Below are 10,716 nucleotides of genomic sequence, written 5' to 3' on the forward strand. Positions count from 1 at the left end.
TCATTTTCATTTTGACCTCTGTTCTCTTCGGGAGTCCCGTTCTCTTCTTCTCCGGTGTCTTCCTCCTCTTGGATTTTTTCTTCATCTTTGTTCTCTACTTCTTCATCGCTATTTCCTTCTTCCTCTTCATCTTTGTCTCCATTTTCGTCTTTCTCTTCTTGAGATTCATCGCTATTTCCTTCTTCCTCTTCATCTTTGTCTCCATTTTCGTCTTTCTCTTCTTGAGATTCATCGCTATTTTCTTCTTCCTCTTCATCTTCGTTTCCATTTTCTTCTTCCCTTTCTTTCTCCTTCTCCGATTCTTCTTTCTCTTTCTCCCGATCTTCTACATCCTTAGCCGGTTCTTCTACTTCATTCTCCTCCGCAACTCCCACGGTTCCAACAAAATCAACCGCCGGTGATTCCTCATCCGTCGTTTTTCTCTTCTTGGAACTCTTCTTCGGTTTGTTCTTTTTCGAGTTCTTCGAGGTCCCGCTCTTTTGCGGAGGAGGAGCCGTTGGAGGAGGCCTATCCTTTCTCTTACCCAGCCTAGTTTCAACCATGATTCACACGTTTTCGGTGAATAATCGAAGGGAAATCGAAGGAATCGAAGGGGAGTGGGATGTTCTAGGGTTACGTTTTCGAATTTGGGGGAAACCATTGAGAGAGAGGGGATCCCGAGAGAGAGAGGGGAAATGGAAATAAAGGGGAGACTTGGTTTAAATCGAAATTGAGTGGTTATTTGGATTCGGGTTCGAGATGGTTAAAATCGAGATTGGATCGGAGGGTTTAAGTTGGATTGGAAACGGTTAAGTCTAATTTATGATCTTTGGTTCGTATTTCAATTCGATTCGGTTTTCCCTCCGGTTAAACTTAGTAAAACCCGTAAATAGTTTACCTTCCTTAGGGTTAACTGTAAATTCCAGCAATTTGCCATTTTATATTTTTTCCTTTTTGTTTCATGTCCTTCAAAGATTGACCTATAAGGAGGGTGGGCACTGGGCATCGGAGGTGATGTCCCAATTTCTAGCGAAGCGATGTTGCTCTTCTTTTGCACGTCTGTGCTAACACAGTTCAATTAGGGAACTCCACTCAGACGACGGAGAAGATTCGATTTCCAACTGCCCATCGTGAGTGTCTATTTCCTTATTCTAATTTTCGGTTTTTGCAAGTTTTTAATTCGAGACCGACCGAACTAGGAGGAAGTTGAACTGAAGTCTGGTTCGATCTTGGACCGCCTATGTTGTTGTTTTCTCATATTATCCATGTTCATGTTTTGTGGACGTGCAAAAAAAAAATTAAAAAAAAAGTATTCGCTGTCTGGATATCTGAATTTAGCAAATCTCTAAACTTTCTTCAATCTTGGGACCGTTTGTGTTGTTGCTTTCTCGGATCATGTAGTAACTCATAGTAATCATTGTCTGGTTATCTGATATTAGCAAATCTCTAAGCTTCTGCGAGGGTTTGTAATCATCATCCCTGGTTTCGATTGTGGAACCTGGTCTAAACAGTTGTTTCTGTTCAATATACCATCTGCTTGACATGTGTTGGGTCCATCATTGTGTCTCCTGGAACTGATCCTTTCTTTAACTCAGATAGGCTCTATGTTTATGACTTCCTTCACATGAATAAAGCTGAAAGAAAATGGATCAAGCGTAGGTGTTGATGGTCCTGATAGTTTTGGATGAGATGGATGTTGAAGGTGTTGCGATAGATCTTCTATCAAGAAATGGTGGCAATGTAGATGAGTCTTGTGAGGCGAGTACGAGTGGAAACGCTATTAGCAGTACATTAGAGCATTTCGCAACTCTTGGCGAGCCCCAAAACGGCATGGAGTTTGAGTCCAAGGAGGCTGCGTACTATTTCTACAGAGAATACGCTCGATCAGTCGGATTTGGCATCACGATAAAAGCTAGCCGCCGTTCAAAGAGGTCAGGAAAGTTCATCGATGTCAAAATAGCGTGTTCAAGATTCGGAACCAAGCGCGAGTCCACCGCGGCTATAATAAACCCGCGGTCATGTCCAAAGACGGGTTGCAAAGCTGGTCTGCACATGAAACGGAAAGAAGACGAGAAATGGGTTATAGTTAGTTTCGTAAAAGAACATAACCACGAGATCTGTCCGGATGATTTTTACGCCAGCGTAAGGGGAAAGAACAAGCCTGCTGCTGGTGCGTCAGCACATCAAAAGAAAGGTCTTCAGTTAGCTCTAGAAGAAGACGACTTCAAGTTGATGCTGGAGCATTTCGCGGAGATGCAATCTAAGCAGCCTGGTTTCTTCTACGCGGTGGATTTCGACTCTGAGAAACGTATTAGAAACGTGTTTTGGCTCGACGTGAAAGCTAAGCAAGACTATTACAGTTTCTCCGATGTTGTTCTCTTCGACACGTTTTACGTTAGGAGCGGATACAGAGTCCCGTTTGCTCCTTTCGTCGGGGTTAACCATCACCGTCGATATGCGCTGCTTGGATGTGCGTTGATAGGAGAAGAGAGCGAGTCAACTTACTCGTGGCTGTTTCGGACGTGGCGTAAAGCAGTGGGAGGAGGTCAAGCTCTTGGAGTGATGATAACGGATCAGGATAAGGTTCTAAGCGACGTCGTTGCCGAAGTGTTTCCAAGTGCTCGTCATTGTTTCTCTTTGTGGAGTGTGATGAGTAAGATCCCTGAGATGGTGAATCCTTTAGATGATGGTTTCACGGAGTGTTTTAGAGACTGCGTGGACGGAGCTTGGACCGATGAGCAGTTCGAAAGGAGCTGGTCAGAGATGGTTGATAAGTTTGAGCTTAACGAGAACGAGTGGCTCCACTCGCTGTTTAGAGATCGGAGAAAGTGGGTGCCACGTTATTTCCACGGTCTTTCTTTCGCTGGATTGTCTGGAGTTGAAAGATCTGGAAGCGTCGTCTCTCATTTCGACAAGTATATGAACTCAGAAGCTACGTTCAGTGGCTTCTTTGAAGAGTACACGAAGTTTCTGCAGTATCGTTACGATGTGGAAGCAAATGATGATAATGATTCTCAGAGCAAAGAGCCTACGCTGAGGTCTTCTTTAGCTTTCGAGAAACAGCTTTCGTTGATCTACACGGACGCTGCTTTTAAGAAGTTCCAAGCCGAGGTGCTTGGAGTTGTCTCTTGTCAACTCCAGAAAGAAAGAGAAGATGAGACGACAGCTATATTCCGCGTTGAGGATTTTGAAAAACGCCGAAGCTTCTTCGTTTCTGTGAACAAAGAGGTGTTGGATGTGTGCTGCTCTTGTTATTTATTCGAGTACCAAGGGTTCCTATGCAAACATGCGATGATCGTACTTCAAAACTCTGACGTTTCCTGCATTCCATCTCAGTATATACTGAAGCGCTGGTCAAAGAAGGGTAACAACAGAGAAGAAAAACACGAAGAAGGAGCCGCTGTAGATAACCGGATGGCGCGTTTTGATCATCTTTGCAAGCGCTTTGTGAAGCTTGGAGAAGTTGCGTCTTTGTCAGATGAAGCCTACAAGACTGCTTTACAGTTTTTGGAGAAAAACTTGAAGAAATGTTTTAGTCTGAATAATTCTCCTAAGTTTCCCTCAGAGCCAGGCTTAGAAAATGAAGGTATGTTGGACTCTGCATCGAAACTGTCCAAGAAAAAGAAAACTCAGAAGAAAAGAAAGGTGAGTTTTTAGATTGATGTTCAATCTTATGAGATTATTTGTGGTTTGCTAGCCTATTAGCAGACGGATCTGATGGGTTTCTGCTGTTGTTAAAAGGCATATAATGGACCAGAGGATGTGACAAACGGGTCAGAAGAACTCCGCCAAGAACCTGTAAGTAATCTGATTTGTTACTTAACGCTTAGTTCTTCGATGCATCTTTGTGCAATCGGTTTTACTTTTAGGCTCTTATGATGTGTAGGAACAAGTTAGCTCCAGAGCTCCTACCTTTGAGAACTGTTACATTCCTCAAGCAGCAGATATGGAAGCAACCGAGCTAGGCTCCCATGCCGCACCTCTTGGGATCTATTATTCGACTCAACAGACTATTGGAGTGGGTTTTAACTGCGCATCTGTAACGTTATCATTTCTTTGTTGTGTTATTACTGAAAAGTGAAAACTATGTATTTTCTTGATATTCCCGCAGTTCTCATCGGTTTCTTCTGGCCAGGAGGGTTACTACGGATATCCGGCAACGATACAAGCAATGGTGCAATGCTTTATCTATCTGTCTTTTAGTTTCTGAGATGTTTCTTATATAACCTTACGTGTGAATCCATATCTCTGGTCAAAATCTAGTAGCTTGAAATTGTCCGATGAGGTTGTTTGGTAGCTAAAAATGAAGCCTGACGCTGATATTTGTATTGTGTGGTTTAGGGAAACTTGCATTCAGTTCATGGACGGATGAATCAATATGAGACACAACCAAGCATCCAAGGAGCTGTGAGTTGAAGTTTTTGTATACTTTCTATCTTTCTCTTCTTCCAGAGTCAAACTGGCGTAACAAAGAATGTTGTTTGTTGTTTTGGGATTGTCTTAGTTCCAGGGACAGACAGGTTTCAGGGGAAGCGCTATCCGTGGCGGCTATGACATGGAAGAAACTCTGCACGACATGGTATGTACCTGTACACTTGTTAAAAAGATGTGTTATTAAAAAACAGAATAGCCAAGAAGTAGAGATAACTCCAATTCCTCAAATTGTTTTCTTTTGAAAAATCCCAACGGGTAAATGATTCAAGATTTAGCGATAACTCTACTGTTTACAATATAAGACATGATCAGCCCTGTGCCTAAGAGTTGCTTATATGTTTTTGATTGGGCAGACGATGGAGTCTTCACAGTTTCAGGGCTCTGGTCCGAGCCATCCGGGTGATCACCGTTTGTCCCACTAACAGAACAAGCTCAAGAGTTGCTTTTACATAACTTAAAAACAAATTAGTATATGCTTTTTGTACAGAAAAAAGAGTACATTCATATTCTGGAAATGGCTTTGAGGTAACTGTTACTCTGAATGTAGAACAAATGGATAGAAAAGTATTCACAGTTTGTTGTAGTTACCATTAAAAAGTTATACACAACCTTAGGTTGACCTTGAGGGGTCATGTATAGGAATTAAATGCTCCAGTACTCCTCTATGAAAAAAAAAGTTCTCCGATACTCTCCATCTGAAATTCATTTTATTTTTATTTATTTTTAATTTGAAATCTGACTAAAAACCCAATATATCATTAATGAATATAGTTATTTACAGACTATGCCATTAAACCTAATTTTCTTCCTTATCTCTACAGATCTAGATCTATCTTTCATTTTTCATCTTCTTTCTTTCTCTCTTCTCTTTTTTTCTCTCTTCTCTTTCATTCATTCTTTCATTCAAATCTCTTCTTTTTCGAATCTGTTTTTCTCTCTGTTTCTCTTGTTTTATTTTCGATTTTCATCTGTACTGATTGCTCCGTTTTTAATCTTAGTTTTCTCTATATTTTTTTTGCTCTTCTTTGAATCTAGATCTATCTTTCATTCTTCATCTACTGATTTTTCTGTTTTTTCCTTTGTTCTTCTTTGAATCTCAATTGTTTTTTCATTTTCTTCTCCACATTTTCCTTCTTCTTCTCTACCTACTACTTCGCTTATTCTCCGCATCAACTTCAGTCTGATTTTTGGTATTATCGGTTTTTAAGATCCAGAAACGCATATATCAAAGTAGAACACGGAAGTGAAACTACAAACCCAGAAAAACAATTTTACCAGGTTATACTATTGTGTAACTTGGTAAAACTGTATAACTAGGTTATAATCTTACTAAGTTGTATTTTTTGACAAATGTACAACTTGGTAAAACTACAACCTAGTTATACAGTTTTACCAAATTATACTACTTTGTAACTTGGTAAAACTGTATAACTAGGTGATAGTTTACCAAGTTGTACCTTGACAAATGTACAACTTGGTAAAACTATAACCTAGTTATACCAGTTTTGAGGTATAACTTGGTGAAACTAGGACATAGGTACACCAAAAATATAATTTGACAATAATATAACTTGGTTCAACTTTCACTAAAATTCAAAATTCAAATTTTAAAATTGATACCTAAAATTCAAAATTTAAATTTTCAATTGAGGAGGGAAAATGTAAGGGCAAAATTGAAAATCTCTTATTTCATGAAGGGTAGAGAGTATGTCAGATTTCGTAAGAGTACCTCAGATCACATTTTGCCACATTAAGAGTATATGAAATTTTTACTCCATGTATAGACAACCTTGGACTTCGTCAATGACTACTTACTCGTGCGTGCCACGCCCAAGAGAGAGTAATACACACTACCGACTGATTCGTCCATATGAAAAAAAATAGTACTCCTCTGGTTACTTTTTAGTATTTTTTACACTTATTAAAAAAACGTATTAAATTATCATAATAAATATATTTTTTATATAATTTTTAATTTTTAATAATTTTTAATTAATAATAATTTAATAAAATTAATTATTTTTTTTAATTTATAATTTTTTATAGAAAATGAAATAATTTTTTTTCTAAAAGACCTATGTTAAAATAAGGGAGGAGAGAGTTTTAAAGAAGTCAACTAAATCCTTAAAAGTACAACCATTTTCAAGAGAAATAAATTGAGTGTAATCATTTCCGCATTTATTAAACTTTATCGATATTCAAAATACATTTCCCATTTATTTAGAACATTAGACTTCCTCGAATAATATTAAAGTACAAAAAAAAAACAATAAATAAATAATGTAAAAAAGGAAAAAAAGATTGTAATCATATTCCCGTCAGAGTATAGATAGTTTCGTTTTTGTAGTTTTCCGTTTCACATAACAAGGCGTGGGTGGGGTCGCGGGTGATTTCTACCCCTTCGATCGGAGAGAATATGAGCAACGTCACCGCCGATCCAACTACCGACGGACCTTCCACCGCCGTCGCAGTCTCCGGCTCTACAGCAATCCAGACTTCGCCTCCTACCGATCGTCCCGTCCGCGTCTACGCCGACGGGATCTACGATCTCTTCCACTTTGGCCACGCTCGATCTCTCGAACAAGCCAAGAAATCGTTAGTATTCCCCGTAGATAGTTTTTTTCGCTAATTTTGCATCTCTGATTTTGATTTGTGGCTGAGTCAGTGTTGTTCGTATCGAGTCAAGTTCCTTGTAAGTCGTGCAGTTGAAAATTTCTATTTGATTAGATAGATAAGTCTCGGGCGATGATTTAATCGGCGTGTTGGTTTATGATGATCTGCAACGCATTGTGGTGTATGATTTGGAATCTCGTGATTTAGTATTTCGAGGAGGAGGTAAGTTGATTTTCTTTGTAATGGTTTTTGTGTTCTTGTTTAGGTTTCCAAACACTTACCTTCTCGTTGGATGTTGCAACGATGAGACTACTCATAAGTACAAGGGAAGGACTGTTATGACTGCTGAAGAGCGTTATGAATCACTTCGTCATTGCAAGTAAATTACCTTTTCGTATCTATGTGTTGTTATAGTAGAAGCTATTGATCTGGCAAGGAATGGAGTTTTACAGGACACGTTTGATTTACTGTACAGGTGGGTGGATGAAGTCATTCCCGATGCACCGTGGGTGATCAACCAAGAGTTTCTTGATAACCACCGGATCGACTACGTTGCCCATGATTCCCTTCCGTAAGAACATCTCTCTTTTTCTTGTTAGTCTTGATATAGTTTCGGTGAAGTGGTGAACATTTTTAAGTATTATTGTTCTTACTACCTTCTTGTTAGTTATGCTCGTCTTTTACTGATGATTCAAAAACTAAAGTAACCTTCTTTGAATCTAATATCATCCACAGGTATGCAGACACCAGCGGAGCTGGAAAGGATGTCTATGAATTTGTGAGTCCGGAGGAATTTTCATCAGATTCCTGCGTTTTGACACTTTTGTATGTCTGCTGTAACTGAGCATTTTGATGCAGGTTAAGAAAGTTGGGAGGTTTAAGGAAACAATGCGAACTGAAGGGATATCAACCTCGGACATTATCATGAGAATAGTGAAAGATTATAACCAGTATGTTATGCGTAATTTGGATAGAGGATATTCAAGGGAAGATCTTGGAGTTAGCTTTGTCAAGGCATGTCATCAGTTTCTTGCTACCTTTTCATTTTTCTTGTTTTGCTAATTTTTTTCTCGTTTGGAGGAATCAACTTTGGGTTATCGATTTGCAACAGGAAAAGAGACTTAGAGTTAATATGAGGCTGAAGAAACTCCAGGAGAGAGTCAAAGAACAGCAAGAAAAAGTGGGAGAAAAGGCATGTCTTCTCTCAACCTCTCTTTGTCTGATTGATCATTATAAGTCCATCGTTTTTTTGTTTACTTTATTGCCTTCTATTAAACAAGCTGTTCATCATAGGTTGCAAGGTTTTAGGTTTTTTTCTTTATTCACGTCTCACTTTGTCACGTTTACAATCGAGCTTCTCATAACTTGAACCTCGTTCACTTCTTTTAGGATTTACAGCCTCTAGACAAAGAGCATTCTTATGTCTTACTATTGTTTTGCGTCTTCTTGTTGTGCATTAAATGATGCTTGTTAATCCTTTCGTGTTTCAATTTCGAAATACCAAAAGGAGCTGCTTCTTTTATATGTAATAGTGGTGCCAGTCGATATCAAGTTGTTAAATGATCTCATACCAATAGTAGCAGTCCGATCACTTGTACCCGCTGTGCTTGAAACCTCCACACAGTTTCATGCTTTAGTTAGAAGATCTCTTGATGATTACATCATAAGTTAACTGGACAATCTTATCCCGCAGAAGTTTCTTATAATTTCTCAATCGCATATTTCTCACTCTTTTTGTTAATGTCTAAACCGGTTTTGGTTCAGATTCAAACCGTAAAAATGCTGCGCAACGAGTGGGTAGAGAATGCAGATCGATGGGTCGCTGGATTTCTTGAAATATTTGAAGAAGGTTGCCATAAGATGGTAAGTATAATTGAGAAGACACTATCAACTAACTAGACATACGTTTATAAGTTTATATACTTATGTTCTGTGTAAACTTTGAGTAAAAATAATAAATGCCTAAAATGTTAACAGGGTACTGCAATCAGAGACAGAATCCAAGAGAGGTTAATAAGACAGATTCCCAGAAACAGGCTGGAGAACGGTCAGGATGATGACACAGACGATCAATTCTATGAAGAATATTTCGACCATGACATGGGCAGTGACGAGGATGAAGAGGAACGATACTATGACGAGGAGGAAGATGTTGAAGAAGAGAAAGATAAAACCGTTAAGCCAGATGCAAAAGACGACAAGTAAGAACAAATTTGTGTCTCAGAAACCTAAGTTTAGCCTCTCACTCTATCTCCCTCGCAATAATATGCATCTACTTAACATATAGTATCAAATGTTTAGAAAGGGAGCGTGTGTGAGTGTGATGTGTGTATGTGTCTTTTAAAAAACGTCGAACGTGCGTGCTTGTCTTTGATAAGTTGTCTCATCGTTGTTTATTTTCGTATAAGCAATGTTTTTCGATACTTGGTTTTGGGATCTTGTGTATCTAATGTTTCATCATTGTTCTTTCTTCTTTGTATAATGGGCAAAGTGTTATGAAGTGATAGTGCAATGGTGTGAAACAGGGAAGGTCAACGATTCGTGTCTGCCAAAAATTAAACATGGCCATCTTCTTCTTCCAACTGGTTAAATTGAAATACGAATTGGTAGAAGTTGGTTCTTTTGTTATTCTTTTAGTTTGCAAAGTCTGAGAAATCTGGTTCTTAAAACGGTTTGATTTTGGGGTGTTTTTATAGTGTATTTAGTAAACAACCAAGTTGTAGTTTAAAATGAGAACAAGTTAGCCAGTAAAGCAATGTTAGAATTGTTAAATGTTTAATTTTGGTAAAAAAATATTTAATGTTTTATGAACTTTATAAAGAAAGAAAGAAAGAAAGAAAAATGTAAAATAACTCAAACATACAATACTCTCTTTTTATCTTTCATGTGAGTAAAAGAAAAGAGTGAGTATTTTTTAAATGAGAACCATAGAGATTAGATACCAAAGCACTAGATATGCATAAATGATACTCTACTGAACATTAATTTCAGTTCATGTGATACACACAGGACACAACTTTACAAAAAGACAATTAGTAGAGATTAGAGAATAGAGAATAGAGATTCGCGGGTTAGCTTGTCCTTGACATAACTTAGCTCAATTCGTCTTTAATTTTGGGATTAATAAATGACTAAAACTAGTTGCTGAAAAGTTGATGAGTTACACGTTAAGGTAGTAATGGAAATCCTTTTGTTACTAAAGGTAGTATTGGAAATTTGTAATGGAAATATGTAGTTGAATTACTATAAATTTTTTGTTTCTTGTGGAACTCGAACTAGAATGAAAAATTAATGGGTGTATAAATTACTAAATTAAGTATATATAATAAAGAGAAGCGAGTACTCAAAAAAAAATTCATAATAAAGAGTCATGGAAAATACCTACGTTGCACGGAAGCTTTATCGGAAAATACCTACATTGAGGTTTTTATTAAAGATAAATCATGTATTCAAATATATTATGTCAATTAATATAAAGTATTAAAAATAATTAATATAATTTTTTTTTTAAAATTTAATGTATGTGTATTTTCACATTTTAATATAAAATATTTCAAAATTATTATAAATGAATAAATGAATAAATTCTTTAATTTAAATTTAAATCATATAATTTTTAATTCTAGATATTTTAAAAAATTCCTATATATATATGGAGACGCTTCCAACACGTATCCGCTTCCTAATTGT

General features: G+C 37.4%; 2 protein-coding genes across 3 annotated transcripts; both read left to right on the forward strand.

Moving 5' to 3' along the window:
* The first annotated feature begins 951 nt into the window (after positions 1-951).
* On the forward strand, positions 952-5,105 carry LOC106451307 (protein FAR1-RELATED SEQUENCE 2-like). Of its 2 annotated transcripts, none has more exons than XM_048780767.1 (8): positions 952-1,109; positions 1,575-3,624; positions 3,721-3,777; positions 3,866-3,997; positions 4,091-4,153; positions 4,321-4,386; positions 4,484-4,558; positions 4,767-5,105. In XM_048780767.1, the coding sequence occupies exons 2-8, from the start codon at positions 1,645-1,647 to the stop codon at positions 4,833-4,835; spliced, it is 2,442 nt and encodes an 813-aa protein (XP_048636724.1). In that variant the 5' UTR covers positions 952-1,109; positions 1,575-1,644; the 3' UTR covers positions 4,836-5,105. The 2 variants fall into 2 exon arrangements, with proteins under 2 accessions (XP_048636724.1, XP_048636725.1); XM_048780768.1 differs by having other exon boundaries at positions 968-1,109; positions 1,579-3,624.
* Positions 5,106-6,799: 1,694 nt separating this feature from the next.
* LOC106451308 (choline-phosphate cytidylyltransferase 1-like) lies at positions 6,800-9,526 on the forward strand. The gene is given in 8 exon segments (NM_001315940.1): positions 6,800-7,008; positions 7,292-7,405; positions 7,502-7,597; positions 7,762-7,804; positions 7,885-8,040; positions 8,138-8,218; positions 8,791-8,889; positions 9,004-9,526. Coding segments are annotated over 8 exon segments (996 nt in total). The 5' UTR covers positions 6,800-6,829; the 3' UTR covers positions 9,232-9,526.
* The last annotated feature ends 1,190 nt before the right edge of the window (positions 9,527-10,716 follow it).

Source organism: Brassica napus, chromosome A5 (assembly GCF_020379485.1).
Source record: "Brassica napus cultivar Da-Ae chromosome A5, Da-Ae, whole genome shotgun sequence".
In the NCBI taxonomy this organism is placed as follows: Eukaryota; Viridiplantae; Streptophyta; class Magnoliopsida; order Brassicales; family Brassicaceae; genus Brassica; species Brassica napus.